Below are 19,893 nucleotides of genomic sequence, written 5' to 3'. Positions count from 1 at the left end.
CTCTATTGCCACAATCTGTTTTGTACTTCATGGTAGAGGACTTGGGACTCAGTAAATTATAAAGAAAGAAAATTTGTTCTCATAGTTCTGGAGGATGGGGCACTGAAGATCAACGTGCCAGCATCTGGTAAGACCTTTTATCCTGTGTGACACAGTGGAGGGCCTCTCTCTTAGACTGAGAGAAAATGGGAGAGAGGAAGAAAAAGTCCAGGAAACTGCCTGTTTATACCCACTCCCATCACAATGGCTCCCCAACACCTTTCAGTTCATTTCAGTTTGTTAAATTCAAAACCATACCAACTGTTTGGGAAGATATAGTGTATAACTCAATAATAAGTATATTATTTATATAAATGACCTCATTTTTCTTTTGCCCAACTTTTTAAAGTGTATTTTATTGTGTGTGTGCGCGTGCGTGTGTATGTGTGCATGCGTGTGTGTGTGTGTGTGTGTGTGTGTGTGTGTGTGTGTGTGTGTGTGTGTTTTGAAGGCCAAGAAGAGGGCATCAGATCCCTGAAACTAAAAGCCTGATATGAATGGAACTCTAGTCGTTTGCAAAAGCAAGTGCTCTTAACCACTGAACCATCTCTTCTACCCCTTGGCTAATTTGAAAGGACAGACTTAATATTGTTATTGTATTAAAATTGAAACATTTATTTTTATTTTTTAAAGGAAATTTTAAAATGTTTCTTCTAGTTATCATTTGTATAGCACTGTGTTTTTTATTTTGGCAATCTGTTAACATTAAAGCATCCCTGTGAAATTATGGTTTGTGAAGAGAAAGCCTTGTGACTGATACTGTGAGGGATGCAGGTGTCAAACAGTCTATTATTCATTAAAACCATGTTGTAGCCCGGCGGTGGTGGTGGCACACGCCTTTAATCCCAGCACTCGGGAGGCAGAGCCAGGCGGATCTCTGTGAGTTCGAGGCTAGCCTGGACTACAGAGTGAGTTCCAGGAAAGGCGCAAAGCTACACAGAGAAACCCTGTCTCAAAAAAACCAAAAAACAAAACAAAAAGCAGCTTGGAGATTGCTAGTGGCAGCCTGAATCCACCACTTCTTGACCAGTTGGATTTTCATTCCATAACCTAAAGATAGTTTAAAGTTACTGTTTGATGAACTCTGATTTATAGAAGTCTTAGTGAAGTGTTAATCTAGCTTTAATCCAGGTTAAAGCTAGTCCTTAATAGATCACCATTTCTCAGAGTGTATCCTAAAAAGAATCTTGTTCAGAACAGATAAGAAAGGCACACCTCTTTCTCTGCATCTCAAAGACCTCTTGATTAAATGGTGACCTCAGTGGGCCTTTGTTAATGCTGTCAGTGTGTTGAGGATCAAAACTTTAAGATGCAGTGTAAGACAAATTGCTAAATGGTCTTATTAATAAAAAACCTGGAGCCAGATATTGGAGTAAAAACTGAGAGGTCAGGGAAACAGAAAGAAGCCAGCCACTGTCTTACCACTAGAAATCCCCAGCCAAAAAGAGACCTACTTCCTGTATACCCACGCCTATATGCCTTTCTGTCCCTGCCCTCTTACTTCCTCTCTCTGCCCAGCTCTATCACTTCCTGTTTGTCTGTATAGACCTCCATTGTTAGTGCTAGGATTAAAGGCATGTGCCACCACCACCTGGCTCGGTTCCCCAGTGTGGCCTTGATGGATCTCTGCCTCTGGAATGCTAGAATTAAAGGTATGTGCTACCATTACCTGATTTCTATATTTAATATAGTGGCTGGCTTTTTCCTCTGATCCTTAAATAAGCTTTATTGGGGTGCACAAATAAAATATCACCACAATGCAGTCATCCCATAGACATGAATGTGAAGAAATGTGAAATTAGTCACTTTCCTTAGTTACTGTAAGTACCTGGTGTTTAGGAGCCTCTGTGTGTGTAATCAGATGTGCAGGAATCTCCTCTGTGATTGGTCTACTTACTGCAAGTTGTACTTGGTAAAGAGGAATGAGAATCTTGTCACAGCTAAAATGTTATCTGATCATAATAGAAGAGCAGAATAAAGATGGTGGGGTATTAATTTGAAACTTTCTTTGTTAGAGGGCTTAGGATTTCTGTTCTGCTTTATAAATTGATTGTTCATAGCTTTTGCCCATTATGTCTTTCAAAGATAATTTCCTATTCTTTTCAGATTTAGTTTCTTGCAGTGAAAACTCATATATCAGTTTATAAAATAGCTGCCTTTTATAGTTAAAGCAATCTTAATTAGGAATCTGAGAATGCTTTAAAATTGTAATATTCTCTGAAAGTTTAAGGGTTTTTCAGAATCCAGAATTAGAGTAGGAGCTTTTCAATCCTTTTATTAAAACAGGCAGGACTTTGACAATGTACATTGTTTTATCTGGTAATATTGCAAATGATTCATTGTTCATTGTTGCAAGTTAAAACAATCTTAATTAATTAAAAGTTTTTGCTGTAGTTATTGTCTATCCCAGATATGAAAGAAAACTAATGGAATTATGTATGGTTCATTTGAGGTACTAGGAATAACTGTGCAGATACATGACCTTGAGTTCATATGTACCTTTTCTCAACAAAGTATTGATCTATATTGTCTAAGTGTTGAAACAGCCCAGTGTAAGAAAAATTGGTCTGAAGTTCTTTAACAGAGAAATCTCACTGAGAAGGCTCTTTTAAGATCATTCATTCTAATCTAGTCTATACTTCCAATGGTTTTTATATTGAATCATTTATGTATTTGTTATGTGCATGTTTATCTATATGTATATATAGATAAAATTACCTTAGTCTTGTCTACATTACATATTTTCTTAAAAATGTAAAAGGTAATTTAGATGTTGAGCATAACATTCTTTTCAGACATTGCTTCATTGGTAGGCAGCTCTGTTTAGTTCTAGCTTATCAGTAACCTTTGCACATAATGTGATATTGTCTGAATGTCTTACTTTGTTCAGGCTTCTCTGGCACTGATGAAGCCTAAGGCTGCTATTTCTTTGAGTTACTGATAATTTTTTATCTGATTAACTGACACATTTAGTTGAAATCAGACACAGCCCTTAGGCTGGGCATGGATTTAATTTAAAAAGTATCAAAGGTTTACTCTGTGTGCTATTTAATCATCATGTTTATCAGGCAAAGAGAAATTACCGGAAGGACCATAGGGAGAGGGTTATCTTAAGGAGCAGTAGCTTGGGAAATTGATAATGGCTACAAGGTAATTTACTGCTAACTTTTACATTCATTAATATAACATTTCCCGCTAATAATTACAGTGTATGTAATATACTAATTAAATTGAAAGCATTATCACTAATTTTCTTTTTTGCTGAACCCTAAGATAGCTGGATAAGAAGTGAGAATGTGAAATTGAAGAAAGCCTACGTAGTCACACCAATTTAAACAGTTGGATACTTGGACAGGTAAAATATTTTTAGAGATGGAAAATGAAACACTACAAGTCTTTAGGAGAATTCATGTTATGCTATGACAAGGAAATGAAATTTCCAAATGAATGAAATCACTAGGTACTGTAGGTTTGTAAAATATTACACTGGTCTGACCTGTAACAGTCATACATCTACTAGGAGCCGATGCGTCACTACCTTTGTTGAGGATAATGACACCACTCTAATGAATGAATATGCCTGCTTGATGGAATACACTGAGGCTGTGGGCCTTTGCAGTACCATGTTTTTTATATGGCTTTTAACACTGCAACATAATTCATTTTCTCCTTGAAAACCTCATGCTATATAACAAAGCATAGTATCCAAGCTAATATATAAGAGAAAACCTATCTCCCTCAAAGATTCCTTAACAAAACGCAATCAAATAATTTAAAAGGGGATGTATTTCAAATTTTATATAATTTGAACAATAAATGTTATACTTTGATGTATGGTTATATATAATTGTACACTTTAATCTAGCAGTAAGGCTCCAGGGTTTCCTCCTACTTTCATTAATGATATGCATAGGGTATAAGAAAATCTAAAATAATATAATCATTTTTGCTTGTGCAAAAACTAAAACCCATGAGAAGACTCATCTTTGTGGATGTAAGTATTGTGCCACTTGCTAAATGCCTTTCGCCACAAATCACAAAAAGTGTTTCTCTTCTTTTTGTCGAAAGTCGTATATTGTACTCATTCTTAAGACAGGAAACTTTACAAGTTTTCATGTAAAGAAATATTAAATATTGCAATAATAGATATGAAAAGAACCTTTAACCCCTTATTTTCCACTGAGGACATTGGAATCTGGAAAAATTAGACATATTTGTTAATCTGCCACAGCTAGTCATTATCAAAAATATATATGTAGCAAGGATTTTATCAGGAGACCTGAATCAGTCAAAACAATATTGCATTTATAGATTTTATAAAGTTTTCATAATTTGAATTACCTGTATATTTTAAAGCATTTAATTAAAATTTAGTAAGCCTTAATCTATACAAATTATTTTTGTTTTATTTGTTTTATATAGTTTGTAGCCAGTCACAGAAATGTTTATTTTTCTAAAATTTTTGTCACTTACTACTTTTTATTATTAGAGGTATATTCATTTATTTTAATTCAGCTACTTGAGACTAGAAACTGTGGCTTATATTGCTTTTTAACATTCTTCCTATTTTAATTTTGTTTGTGTCTGTTTGCACTTGTAGGTGAGTGCATGTATATGTATATAAACATGCATGTGGAAATCTGAGGATAACCTGGGATGTCATTGCTCAGGGCCTCCCAACTTTGGTTTGAGACAGGGTGTCTCATTGACCTGGAACATAACTGAGTAGGCTTGGCTTCCTGTCTGGAGAGTTCAGGAATCTATCTTTGCCTCCCATCTCATCTTAAGGGAGGGATTACAGGTGTGGGCTACCACAGCAGGCTTTTTACACTGGGTCTAAGGATCTAAACTGAGGCCTTCACACTTTCAGGGCAAGCATTTTACTGAGTTAGCCATCTCCCAGCCTCCTCTTAACATTTTTGTTATTTACAGTTTCTTTTACTTTTGCTCTGCCACTTTTAACCTCATTTGTTAGCTTTCTTACTTGTTTCATCCAGTCATTTTTGCTTAATTTTTGGTCCATCTAATAATATTAGATGTTTTAATGATGAAATTTTAATGTAAGTAGCAGTATACAAAGTCCTTCAATGCAGCACCAAAATTCCATTTCTTTAGTAACTGCAGCAGAAAGTCTGTTTTTCCATAATTGACAACAAAATATTAAGAGCTTTCCCCAAAAACTATATAATTCAACTTAATATGTTCACATCAGCATTGAAGCCTCTTTAATTGGCATGGGCTAGTTGGCTGGTCATTTTAGTCAATGCTTAGTCCTGAAAAAATTTAGCAAGAAATTGGAAAAAATAATTTTGATAGTTCAGAGGAGCTTAAGATACATCGGAATACAAAGCTTCTGTGGTGTTTTGAATGAAAATGGCCCCCAGAAGCTTACATATTTGAATGTTTGGTCCCCAGTTGGTGGAACTGTTTGGGAAGGATTATGATGTGTGGCCTTGTTGGAGGAGGTGTATCAATGGGGGCTGGCTTTGAGATTTCAAAACCCTATTATTCCCAGTCTCTTTCTTTCTCTGCCTCCTGCTTGTGGATAAGGATGTAAGCTCTCAGCAAATGCTCCAGGACCATACCTGCCTGCCAGCTGCTGTGGTCCTCAACATAATGGTCATAGACTCTAACCCCCTGGAGCTCAAAGCTTCAATAAACTCTTTAAGTTGCCTTGGTCATGGTATTTTGTCATGGCAATAGACAAGTAATTAAGATGGCTTCCAAAACCATTTGTGACCCTTGGACATAATTCCATATCTGCCCTATAGCTGATACATGATGTTGAAACAAGCACAAAAACCCACTTCAGCAAGTGTCTTGATCTCTTGACTATCCCCACAGCTTGACTAATTGAAAGAAGACCTATAAAATACTAACTCCATACTTTGTTAAACTCTTAATCCACACTGGTCTTTATTTCATACAGTATCACAGATTTTATCACATTAGTGGATCTTAAATTTTATATAATAAAATAGTATATATATATATATATATATATATATATATAATAAATAGTATACACACACACACACACACACACACACACACATACACACATAGACTACCAGCTGCACAAAATGAGCTGTCCAGGGAGGAAAATGCTAATGGAAGAGGGTGGGAAAAGCAAGGAGGTGAATGTGCAGGACTGTGCACTGTGTAGTGCATTAGTAATGCAATTATATTAATCACAAAAAATAAAAGAAATAAGAATTTTTAAAAATGGAAATGACAAAGTCTTATGAAGTATAATAGAGTATATATCTTATTCTTTGTCTTGTGAAAATTATATATAAAAATGTATTTTCTCAATTTGAAAAATAAAAGTAACCTAATAGAACACTAAAATGTATTGATTTTATGTTAAAGAATAAAACAAAGACTTCCTCTAGGACTAATTTGACCAAAAGTGAGTCCAGATTTGATTTCTCTACTTCTCCCTTTATCTTCCATCTCTCTGTAGTTTGTGCTACTGGCCTATTTGTAGTCTGCTCCTGTTGAAAAGCAAAGGGCTTTGCTCTGGATTCATTGAAATTTAGAGAAAGCATGACTTGGGGAAAGAGTGAGGAAGTCTTTAGAGAAATCCTTAACAGAATTTTACAAGGGGAGAAGTCATTTTACTGACACAATTGACTCAAAATAGCAAACATACACTATGAAACTACATCTGCACATCGCTTCCAACATTTATGGAGGAATGTTTGTTGGATGTTTCTTTGAAAATATTGACTGCTTTTAGTAAATAATTATCACAACACATACGTACACCCATACATTACCCTGTCTCAGGGACATGAAAGAATATATAACTTAAGATTAAAGCTATGCATTAGCTTAGGTTGTAAAAGCTGATTGCATGGGAAATCCAAAGCGTAGTAAACTTGGTTGTTACAGTGTTATCTTAAAGCCAAATTAAACTTAAAACAGAAGGATAGCAGGTTAAATATGTAGTTGTAAGTGATCTTGAGATGTATTAACTTTGCTGTGAGTTCTGTTGAAAACAGCCTCTTAATGTAAGAGATATTTTCATAAAATTCTGTCACTACAGACATCAATATGATCAATGTACACAATACACTCAGGTGAAAATGTTTTTATGAAACCTATCACTATGCACAATGAATATGCCTTAATAAAAAGTACTTATTGTTGGGCTAGCTAGATGAGTCAGTGGTTAACAGCAGTTGCTGCTCTTGCAGAGGTGCTGGGTTTGAGTCCCAGCATCCACATAGCAGCTTACCACCATACCTAACTCCAGTTCCAGGGAACCTGATACCCTCTTCTGACCTCTGCGGGCATCAGGCATAGTACTGGTACACAGACATACATGCAAACAGAGCAATCATAAACATAAAATAAAACAAATCTTTAAAATTGCATATATTCATTAAAAGTATTTACTGTTTGGCTATAACCAAAGTCACTATACTTGGAAGAAATTTTTTTATTGCATCAGCAGTGTATAGATTTAAAGTATGAAGTCTAAAAGAGGTGTCAAATCAAGGATATTGTGATGGTTTATGTATATTGTGAATTTCACAGAATCTTGAATCACCTGGGCTCATCTGTGAGGACTTTTTTAGATTAGGCTGAGGTAAAAGACCTATCCTAACTGCCAGACTGAATAAGAAGGAGAAATCAAGTTGGTTAACTGCATTCATTGCTCTCTGCCTCCTAACCACAAATGCAGTGTTACCTCACACTCCTGTCACCATGGTTTTCCCACTGTGATAGACTGTGTCCTCAAACTGTGCACCACAATAAACCCCTCCTTCCATGTGTTATCTTGTATATAATTCTTGATATGATTTAATTAATCACATCTATAAAAGAAACACTTATATACTGTATACAATGTCTTTTTCCTTAATTTCCATTTAATAATTTATTCTGAAGATTATTTAATGTCAATAATAGAGCAATGGTGGAATAATAATACCTTATGTGGATATGTGATCATTTATTTAACCATCACTATGTTTAGGCTTTTCCAATCATTTGCTATTACCATGAATATCAGGGTAGTGGTTTTTCATGTATGTAGATATAAACTTTCTCTTTGTTTTGTTTTGTGTGGCTGGAGAATCAAATTCAGAACATACCTAATTCATGCTGTGTGAGTGCATTTGATGTCCAAAGGAATAGGTTTGTTATATTAGAAGATACTATCATAATCTGAGCTCAGGACTTCTTGAGGGTTGTGCCAGTGTCATGCTATATTTATTACTGTGATTCTGTAGTGTAGCTCTAAGACAAGAATAGTAATATCAACAGTATTTTGTTGAAAAAGACTATCCTGAGTCTTTTTCATTTCCATATGAATTTTAAGTTTTTTTTTCAATATCTGTGAAAAATTGCATTGGAATTTTGATGGGAATTATATTGAAAGGGAGTGGATCTGGGTCGGAGGGGAGGTGGGTATGACCTGGCGGGAGTAGAGGGAGGGATATATTGTGTGAGAAAAAAATATATTTTAAATAAAAGAAAAATACAAAGATGATAAATTAAACTTCACATGTTTCAGTGTTCATTAACTCACCTTGAATTTATCAACACACTGTTTGCAAGTACTGTGCTTATCATTAACAGCATTCTCTCATTGGATTATCCCAGCATTCCTTCAAGGGAACTTCATCGTCAAAGAAATGTTCCCTGTGCCTCAGTTTTACCTCAGTCAGAATAACTATCATCCAGGAAAATAAAAATGTTTTTGAGACTGCACACAAAAAGGATTCCTTATAAACTTTTAGAAGGAATGAAATTACTAGAGCTACTATGGAAGTTAGCATAGGAGGTTCCTCAAAAACATTAACAATAAACAGCTTTATCCTCTTAACAAAAATGGGCCTTAAAGAAAAACACCTACAATTCTACCTTTCTTTTCAGACCGGTAATGTAAAGGAATTTGGGTTGAAGTGATGTCACACTCTCACAAATAAGATGGAGAAACAGAAGTAAAGTAATGCATTGTTTGTTTTCAGATGGAAGTCATTGACAAATTATTTTGATCTACGGCAATTTCTTTGTCATTTAGTTTTCCGCCTTAACAACTTTTTCCCTTATTTAATTGAGAAATCTCACAAAACAAGATGATAATACTGCAAATTAGTGACCTAATACTTTATCTTGAGCTCAGTGTTTAATGGGACAATGCCAGATGGTGATCATTTTCCATTTTAGAATGTTCCTATTGATCATGCTAAAGAAATAATATTTTTTAACAACAAATATTTTTAGTGAATTTTATTTGGGAAGTCTGTCACACATTCAGAACTATTTCACTTAAATGGTATGTTTCTATGCTTATCTTTATCTGTCTACACTAAATGAAGAATTAGCAGTTTAAAGAAAAGGCATATGATACTTACCCAGCCATATTAATATCTAGTTTAGTTATCTAGGTCGCAGAACATCATTGACATTCATAAGGATTTCTTTTTTACTCAATAATGGTATGTTGCCAGAAGTCCAAATATTGCCACTTAGAGGATAATGCAAGAGTATATCTTTAATGAATGATTCATATTAAAAATGTTAGAATGCCTTTCAGATGAAAAACACTTTAAATTCAGCAGATCATTTTTTTCTCAACAGGCAAGAACTCATTAGCAGAATAATACTGATAACTGAGGCATTTTTCAAAGAAAATATCACTGATAAATGCAAGATGCATAACTTCTCAACTTTAGAATAATTAGGCCTCATTTTCATCTACAAAAAAAAAATTGGTTCCAATTCAGGAGACTTCATGAGCCAAATATTCAACATTGAGTCAAGTGAATATTAATGAACAAAATCTTAACTGAGTTTTAAGTTTCTACCTTTAAGCCTGCCTAGATTCTGTTTAAGATTATAACTATTGATGTATGATCACATGTATTCATCATTGTAATCCCTGTCTAGAGCTTTGTATATGAATAAGGACACACAGCATTAGCTACACATCACAGAAGAATACATATCTAGCCTTGAATGTGGATATTCTTGGTGTACTATTTTTAAGAATACTTAACAATTCATGAGTACTAGGTCATAAACTCTAAGAAGTAGATTTAGTTTTATACTTCCCTCCATGCTTAAATAACACCAATGGCACCCCAGAATCTATTATTTGCTTAATATGGAAAGTGTAGCAGTAGCTACAAAGTGGAGACTGACGATTAGACATGTTAATATTTGTTAGCACATAAGTTATTTATAGTTTTACAGCCAGATTTTTTTCTGTGGGGCTTTATATATAGATGCTGTGTTAGGGAGGTTACAGGAGAACAGTAGACAGTTCTGAATTCCTAGTATTTGGAATATCATTTTTATCTTTAAATAGTTTCCGAGTTAGACATGACGGTACATGCCTATCATCTCAACACCTTGGAGGAGGAGGATCAGAGGAGCTCAAGAACAACCTGAGCTTCATGAGCCCTTGCCTCAAGAAGCCAAAATTAGAGAAGTAGTTCATGTTACTCTCCATCAAGGTAGCCCTTGTTTGTAGTCCATTAAGCTTTATATAGACATTCAACAGTCTATTTTATTCCCCAATATTCATCACCACAAGATTTTAATTCCCCAAGGATGCACACTATGATATTTTTAAATGTTTCTCTTTCCTTAGTATAGTATAGAACACCAATGATCCTATTGTTATCATGGGCCACTGCTCTGCCTGGGTGTTAATGATACTTTAAGAACAAGCTGAACTCAGTTTCACTTCTGCCAAGGTGTCTCTGATGCTATGATCTGCCTCTGTCTTGGGATGGAAGAAGGCAAAAATTGATAAATTCACAGTTTGTGGCCACATGGTATCAGGTGAATATGAACAACTGATTTCCAAAGCCCTGGAGGCTGCCCATACTTGTGGTATGGGTAAAGAGTTGTGGCAAAAGTGAGTCTCATATTCAAGTAAGGCTCCACCCTTTCCATGTCATCCCAATCAACAAGTTGTTGTCCTGTGCTGACAGGCTCCAGACAGGTATGTGTGGTGCCTTTGGAAAGCCCCAGGGCAGAGTGGCTAGGATTCACTTTGGCCAGGTCATCATATCCATCTGCACTAAGCAGCAGAATAAGGCACTTGTGATTGAGGCTCTGCACAGAGCCAAGTTCAAGTCCTCTGGCCACCAGAAGATCCGTATCTCAAAGAAGTGTGACTTTACCAAGTTTAATGCAGATGAATTTGAAGACATGGTTGGTGAGAAATGGTTCACTCCTGATGGCTGTGGGGTCAAATATATCCCCAGTCAGGGTACTTTGAACAAGTCCTGTGTTCCTGAAGGCTTTTACAGTGCTCTCCTGTATTCTACCAAATCATGTTCAGTAATAAATCTCACATCCACATCCAGTCTGCTAATATCTATCTATGTATCTATGTGTATGTATATATGTATATCGTGTATATGTGTATATATAAATATATATATATATATGTGTGTATGTGTGTGTGTGATAGGACACATTAGAATTTTTAAAATTGGTCTTGGTAAACATGTAATTTTGCCTCCCAGCTTGCTAGGACATACAATAAAGATATATATATATATATATATATATATATATATATATATATATATCCACATGTAAATTTTGAGTAATTTTCCTCTGATTAAGAAATAATAATATGATATTTGAGGGAGTATAAAATTTAAATAAAATGGCAAAAATGAAATCTATTATTGGGAAATCATTATTATCATCTTATCTATTTCTTTTTCTATATCCATAGATTTTCTAACTCATGTGTTTTTTGCTCCATGTATATTTCCTTGAGCTAATTTTCAGTCATAGTTTCACATCTTTATATCCTTGGAAAATATGTTTTTCATGACTGCTTTGATTTTTCTTCATAATATACTATGATTCATTCAACTATTTTTATTTGGGATTTTAGGATTTTCCAATTTTTGTTCAAATTATATGTACATTATAAATTTGATGGATATCCTCACAATAACTTTATAGTTACTTCCACTGGCTATATTTCTTGATATAAACTTAAAATTATAAGGTTTGTGAGACCAGGATGATACACATTGTTAAATTATCCTTCAGAAAGCATGTGTTAGTAACTAACTCAACACTGTTGTTTAATGATGCTAATGCATTTCTCATACCCTCATCGGCTTTGGATGTTGATTATATTTTAAAAAAACAAATACTCAATTTATAAAATGTGTCTAGTTTCAGCCTGTATTTATATTTTTAAGGAGTATGGACATCATTTGTATGTATTCTTTTAAAATTGCATATTGTTATAATTTTGTCGTTTTCCTACTGGTTTGTTAACCTATGTCTCACTGACTTAAAACAAAGATATATACTGCTGTCATGTGAGTTACATAATAGAATCATCGTTTTAATTTTGTGCAGGCCTATTGCTGACAGCTACTGTTGCTGTGAGATGATGATTACAATGCTGTTCATGCCCAGAAGATAGCATGTCGTATCCCCACTGTCTTCTAACTCTTACGTTTTTCCTGCTCCCCTTTTCCATGTTGCTCCCTGAGCATTACACATCTATAACCTCTTCTGCTGTGAATTTTTAGCTGGGATTATAGGACCAGGAATGGATTTCTTCTTATGGAGCAGACCTCAAAACCAATCAAGGAGCACTTGATTGCTCTTGTAGCATGAATTCCATTGTTATATTAATGAGCAAATCTTACCTAGTGGGTTAATATTGTAGTTCATAGGTTTTCATCTGGGTAAGACTATTAATGCCTGATACTGTAAACCTGGTTAAAAATCTGTAGCTGATGAGATCGTAGATGTGTGGGGTGGGTAGGAAGGTACTTAGTTATTATTATTGACAAGCTGCTTCTAAACATTTAACTTTGTATTCATAGACAGTTGCAACTCTGTCTTAATTGGCAAAACTTCTGTTAGCAATGAAAGGCAACAGATCCAGAGATGAATGGCTGCTCAGCCAGAAACAAGACATTTACACTGTCCCCTCTAATGCTTTCTGATTTGTTATTAGGTCTTCCCCAGCAATTTGCATTGTGTCTTATAGTACTATGTAACCTGACCACTGGGGAGGAAGTCTCTAGTTCAGTTCTAGTGTTTGGTATCTTTCATCCAAAGTGTGTAGTATCTTTAGCAATAGGGTCTGATCAACTTGTTCAGGTAGACAGTCAAGAGGAATGACAAGAATCCATATTATTTTGGGAGCCCCTGGGACTTCCTTGACTAACAGCTCACCAAGGGGTATCTCACACCTGGCACTGGGATTTTGAGTCAAAAATGCTATATATGACAAACATATAACCAATATCCTAAATGGAGAAAAACTCAAAGCATTCTCACTAAAATCAGGAACAATACAAGACTGTCCATCCTGCCCATTCGTGTTCAATATATTACTTGAAATCCTATCCAGAGCAATAGGACAAGAGAAGGAAATAAAAGGAAGAAATTAAAATATCCCTATTTGAAGATGGCATGAACCTATACATGAGACCCTAAGGACTCCACCAAAATGTCTTAGATTGATAGCCACTTTCAGCAAAGTGGCAAGACACAAATGAACATACAAAAATCAGTGGCCTTCCTGTATACTGGTGACAAACATTATCCCTGGTTTCTGAAAGCTGTTATTTCATTTGATGACTATTCACACATAGTTCTCTGCATCCCCTTAAGCACTAAACTTGTATTCTGTGTGCAATTATAGTCTCATCTTCTTTAGATAGTATTTCAGACTTTATCTTGTAACCACAAAATTTCCACGTTGAAGTTCTAACTCTAAACTGGTGAGCCATCTCCCCAGCCCTCTGAATGTGCATTTTAAATATATGCACACTTTGTCCCGTATTTTATGACTTGATAAAAGAAATCCTCCAGAGATTGGCTCTCAGTTGCCTTCCAAATATGGCTATAAACTGAACTTGATTTTTGCAGTTCTTAATATATTCTAGATATTAGTTCCTTGTCTGAAAATAGCTGGCAAAGTTTGCCTCCCATTCTGTATGCTGCCTCCTCATGGTTGGTAGTTTCCATTTCTGTGCAGAGAGAGCCTTTCAATTCCATGCACTTTTATTACCAGTTCTTGAGGTTTTTCTTCTGCTATTGAATTTGTTTACAGAAAGCTCTTGCCTATGCCTGTACCTTGTCTTTGTTTCCATAATTAACAGTGATAGATACACATGTATACAAATAGCATACATAATGTAAGGTATATATCATATATATATGTGTGTGTGTGTGTGTGTGTATATATATATATATATATATATATATATATATATATATATTCCAGTGCTACAAAATTTATTAGGTTAGAACTTCAGAGATATGTTACAGGAAGAGAATAAAATGTTGATCTTATGATACCTTCACTACTATATGATCTATTATTGAGAAACATAGTGCCTTGACTTTTTCTGAAGAATACAATGACTTACATGAAAAGAAAATTTTTAGGAAGGTTAAAGAAAGGTTAAAAGCCTCACAGAGTTGCTGATGGGGAAATAAAGGAAATACCTCTTTTCCTGAAGTGTTATCCGTCAGAAATAATCATTTTATTTTGGGGCAGTTGGGGAAGATATTTTCTATAATTTTAGTGAGTATATTTTAAATTCTCCAGAGGCAGGAAAAGTTCCTGTTGCATAATTCTTTATTTATTTACTGTGGTATACTTTTAGGACACACTGTTATTTCAGCATGTCAGGATTATTTCATTGTGCCTGGAAGCATGATTTGTTTTCTTTGAAACACTATTACTTCTATTGTCAAGTTACCATGGTTGGTAAACCAGTGTATTACCAAAAAGACATCTCTCTGAAGTGATTTCTTCTATTAGCCTCTATGGTAAGATGGATTTTCTCTTACAAGTATTCAGAGAATTTCTACTCAGAACATATTAGTAATTACTCATATTCACTCCCTTCATATCTATATCATAAATGACATTTCCCTGGTTCATATCTATGGTGTGTATTATTCTCCCTTGATTAAGTATATTATACTTCTTTACATTAAGTCTCATTTTAGACAAGTTCTTTTAAATTCCTAAGTTGTCTATGAGTCTTTATACTTGATTGATCTTTACCTTTTGATCTTTACCTTTTACCTTGCCTTTGGCCATCTGCAAACATGATTATATGTGACTGTACATTCTCCTTCAGTTTATTCATGAGTATGTTGGACAAAGTCCGTAGCCCATTCGACCATACTGGTACTCTCACTTGTGACTTGTATTGATGACAATCTATTTCTTCTATGTGTGTTAGGATTCTTTATGTGATGTGTTATACTGGGCAGTACCTCAAAGTTTTCTGCATTCTAGATGCCTCTGTACTGCTCATCTTTTTCTAAGATATAGATTAAAAACCATTGTGTAGCATATCTGTTGGTACTACTGTACAAATTTTAGAAATTAATCAATCTAGGAAAATATTGTCCTTGGCAGAATTTCAGTATCATAGAATTGGTAGAATTTCAGTATATAAATGTGAAAACACCTTGGAACTGCTTCCAAGTTTTTTCTTTTTCCATGAAAGTAGGTCTGTAGTTAAAATTTAAGTAAAGGAATAATTACTTTTCTTGCCACTGGGAGAATGATTTTCCAAAGTGTGTATTTCCAGGAAATTACTTTGATTTGAAGGTGGCTTCTTAGATAATATGCAGTTCGTGTATAATTTTCAGAGTATGATACAAACCACATGCCTATTTTTTTAATTTATATGTTTTTCTTTTATTTTTAGGAAAAAGAAGAAATAGAAGGGGTATCAGTAGGTGCTATACTTTCTGATTATCAACGTGTGCGAGTAGAAAATGTGTAAGAGAACATCAATCTGTCTAATATTTAAAAAACATAAATAATTTAAAAATCAGGATTGAGGACTAAGCTTAATATCAGAATGTGTGGTCAGAATGTGCAAGGCCTGAATTATAATCCCAACCTCCTCCAATGGGGAGGATCACAGCTTAGACTCCTCGCAATAGTGGCTAAGTAGCCTGAATTGGCCACATCTTGTGACCAGATTGGTGCCTAGCCCAATTGTCATCAGAGAGGCATCATCCAGCAACTGATGGAGGCAGATGCAGAGACCCACAGCCACACATTAAGTGGAGTTTGGGAATCTTATGGAGGAGGAGGAGAAAGGAGTGTAGGAGCCAGAGAAGTCAAGGACACAATGAGAAGGCTCACAGGGTCAACTAACCTGGGCCATAGGGGCTCACAGAGACAGAACTGACAACCAGGGAGCCTACATGAGACTGACCTAGGCCGTCTACATACACGTTACAGTTGTGTAGCTTGGTCTTCTTGTAGTATTCCTAACAGTAGGAACAGGGCTTGTTATCTGACTCTTTTACTAGCTTTTGGGACCCTACTTCTCATACTGAGTCAGCTTGCCCAGCCTTAATACATGAGAAGGTGCTTAGTCTTACTGCAGCTTGATATGCCATGTTTTATTAATACTCATAGGAGACCGGCCCTTTCCTGGATGGAGACAGAAGAGGAGAGGACTGGGGAGAGGGTCGGATGGGGAAGAGGGGCTAGGAGAGAAGGACAGGGGTGGGAGAGGTTACAGCCAGGATGTAAAATAAATAGATGAATTTAAAAAAGAATGTAAAAATAAATTAATAACTAAAAAGCATTGTTAATGAATAGAAAAATAAATAATTGTACCCAAATCATAAGCACGTCTGTTATAGATGCTCTATAGGCCTAAACATATGTTTACCTAATTAACAAAAGCCATATTTGTTTACTATTTTTTAAATTTTTGTCTGAGAAATGTATATGTGTATACAATAAACATTACCATAATCCCACTATTTCCTCCTACCTCCTCTCCTGAGAACCCCACAAGTCTCCCCACTCCTTCTCTTTCTTCAGTAGCACACTGAGTCTGAATAGTGCTGTCTAGATACATATGCTACAAGCTCATCCACTGGAACATGAGCAGCTTCCCAGTGACCATATCCCCTTGATAAGTCAAATCACTCTTAGAAAACTAAGAATGTAAATTAAGAATATGAATTAATAATACTTTTAATTGGTGGCTTAAGATATAGGTAATATATCTCCATGAGCAAATCAGTCATCTAAAACCTAGTCAAACTATTTGAAAACAGTTCAGAATCTTTCACCTTCTCTTCCTTATTGACTTTTAGTGGATGGAGATTCTGATAAACTTGTAAAATGTGAGATCATCACACCTCTGCCCATACAACTGTACGTTTCTTTAGACAAATTTCTAAATGGTTTTATTAAATAAAAAACACTGAGCCAAATATAGGGGTGAAAGCCTTAGGGATCAGGGAAATAGGAAAAGCCACCAGCCAACCTTACCTCACCAACTGTGCAGCTTCCAAATGGGAGCTACTTCCTGTGTTCCCACGCCTTTATATGCCTTGCTTTTCTGCCCTCTCATAGGCTCTTAGCCCAGCTACCTCACTTCCTTGTCACTGTCTATCTGTACAGACCTCCAGGTCTCTATAGTTAGTACTGAGATTAAAGGCGTGTGTCACCAAGCTTGGCTCTGTTCCCTAGTGTGGCCTTAAACATACAGAGACCCTTAAGCGATCTGATTAAGGGTGTGTGCTGCCTGACTATTTACTTAAAACGGCTGACCTTTTCCCCCTGATCTCCAGGCAAGCTTTATTTATCAAAGCACAAATAAAATATCACCACACCTTTCTCTATTTGCCAACCTATGGGAGTATTGAAAATGAGAATAATTATTAATTGTCATGGTATGCTTTTTGACACTGATTTCTAAGCTTAAACCTAAAGTTGATGTTTCTAGTCTTCCTGGAGATTAATTTATGTTTGGACATAGTCCATAAAAAATTAAATGTAAAAAGGTTTTTTACATTTTTTCCCATTTTTTTCCTTTGTGTTTGTGTTTGTGAATGTGTGGATATATACATCCCATGGTGCATACATGGAGTTCAGAGGACAACTTGTGGGAGGTGTTCTTCTCCTTCCCATGGGATTTGCAGAATTGAACTCAGACAGCAAGTACCTTTATCCCCTGAGCCATCTCTCTGGCCCCACAAGGCATTTAAAATAATAAGAGGAGGAAAAGAAGAAGAAAGAGCATTTTAAATGTTAAAATCATTGAAAGAAGCATTATGTTTAAAATCAGATTGCTAGGGATCCTAAAAGAGAACAAAACCATATCATTTATTTTGTTGTTTTTGTTCTTTTTCTTTTTTCTTTGTAGATGTAAACGGCTTAATCTCCAGCCTTTAACTTACCTTTGGCAGAGAAACCAGGAAGACTTGCTCCGAGAGATGATAGCATCTAATATTGAAGCCATTATCATCAAAGTAGCAGCTTTGGGTATGTAACCAAATTTTCCAAGCTGTTGTCTACTGCCATATAGAAAATCTTAGACCACTAATATGCACAGAAGAAGGGTCGATGATTTACTTACAGATACGTAGAGTCACAGATGAAGTAAACACTGTGTGTGTGTGTGTGTGTGTGTGTGTGTGTGTGTGTGTGTGTGTGTAAGAGAGAGTGTGTGTGAGAGTGTGTGTGTGTGTGTGAGAGAGAGAGAGAGCGAGAGAGCGAGCGAGAAAGAGAGGGGGAGAGAGAGAGAGAGAGAGAGAGAGAGAGAGAGAGAGAGAGAGAGAGAGAGAAAACATTTCTAAATCACCCTTTCCATGTTTGCCAGAGAGAATAGTAGTGAACATCTCATTGTAAGTATATACTTGACTATAAAAAACTGATGTTGTAGTTTTCCAAGTTTCTGTATAATTTGGAAATAAGGTTAATGTAGAACAGAATATATAGGAATTGTTGGAGGTGGTTTGTTTGGTGTTTGTCTTTTTGGAAGCCTCTTAAGATAAATAATTATGGTAACCCAGACTCAGAAAGACAAACATAGTATGTACTCACTCATAGGAGGATACTAGATGTAAAACAAAGATGACTAGACTGCTACTCACAACTCCAGGGAGGCTTCCTAGAAAACAGGACCCCAAGAAAGACACAGGGATCGCCCAATGACAGAGAAATGGATGAGATCTACATGAACATCCTAGACGTGAGTGTGAGTAATGAAGGGCAAGGTTTGAGGGAAAGAGAGCTTAGGGGAGTGGGAGATCCCAGCTGGATCAAGAACAGAGAGGGAGAACAAGGAATAGGAGACCATGATAAATGAAGACCACATGAGAATAGGAAGAAGCAAAGTGCTAGAGAGGTCCCCAGAAATCTACAACAATACCTCCACAATAGACTACTGGCAATGGTCGAGAGATAGCCCGAACTGACCTACTCTGGTGATAGGGTGGCCAAACACCCTAATTGTCGTGCTAGAAACCTCGTCCAATGTCTGAGGGAACCGGATGCAGAGATCCACGGCCAGGCCCCAGGTGGAGCTCCAGGAGTCCAATTGGCAAGAATGAGGAGGGTTTGTATGAGCAAGAATTGTTGAGACCAAAGTTGGAAAAAGCACAGGGAAAAATAGCCAAACGAATGGAAACACATGAACTATGAACCAATAACTGAGGAGCCCCCAACTGGATCAGGCCCTCTGGATAAGTGAGACAGTTGATTGGCTTGATCTGTTTGGGAGGCATCCAGGCAGTGAGACCGGGACCTGTCCTCAGTGCATGTGCTGGCTGTTTAGAACCTGGGGCTTATACAGGGACACTTGGCTCAGCCTGGGAGGAGGGGACTGGACCTGCCTGGACTGAATCTACCAAGTTGAACTCAATCCTCAGGGGAGTCTTTGCCCTAGAGGAAATGGGAATGGGGGATGGGCTGGGCATGAGGGGGGGAGGAACGGGGGGGGGGCTGACATGTAAAATTAAATTAAATTATAAAATAAAATTTAAAAAGATAAATAATTAGCACCAAATATTTACCTTGTGTTCTATCATTATGAATAATATTAAAACAGA

General features: G+C 36.1%; 1 protein-coding gene and 1 pseudogene across 1 annotated transcript in view; both read left to right on the top strand.

The window, feature by feature from the left end:
* Dph6 (diphthamine biosynthesis 6) overlaps positions 1 to 19,893 on the top strand; it is a 122,812-nt gene that overhangs the window by 66,238 nt on the left and 36,681 nt on the right. The window contains exons 4-5 of the mRNA XM_052723084.1: positions 15,735 to 15,808; positions 18,207 to 18,325. Of these exons, the coding sequence (XP_052579044.1) occupies positions 15,735 to 15,808; positions 18,207 to 18,325 (193 nt within the window). The remainder of the gene's footprint in view (positions 1 to 15,734; positions 15,809 to 18,206; positions 18,326 to 19,893) is intronic.
* LOC128102518 (60S ribosomal protein L10-like) lies at positions 10,381 to 12,663 on the top strand (annotated as a pseudogene).

The sequence above is a fragment of the Peromyscus californicus genome, unplaced genomic scaffold (assembly GCF_007827085.1).
Source record: "Peromyscus californicus insignis strain IS unplaced genomic scaffold, ASM782708v3 Scaffold_7__1_contigs__length_154581171, whole genome shotgun sequence".
Classification (NCBI taxonomy): domain Eukaryota; kingdom Metazoa; phylum Chordata; class Mammalia; order Rodentia; family Cricetidae; genus Peromyscus; species Peromyscus californicus.
This window is presented reverse-complemented; position numbering and strand designations above follow the sequence as displayed.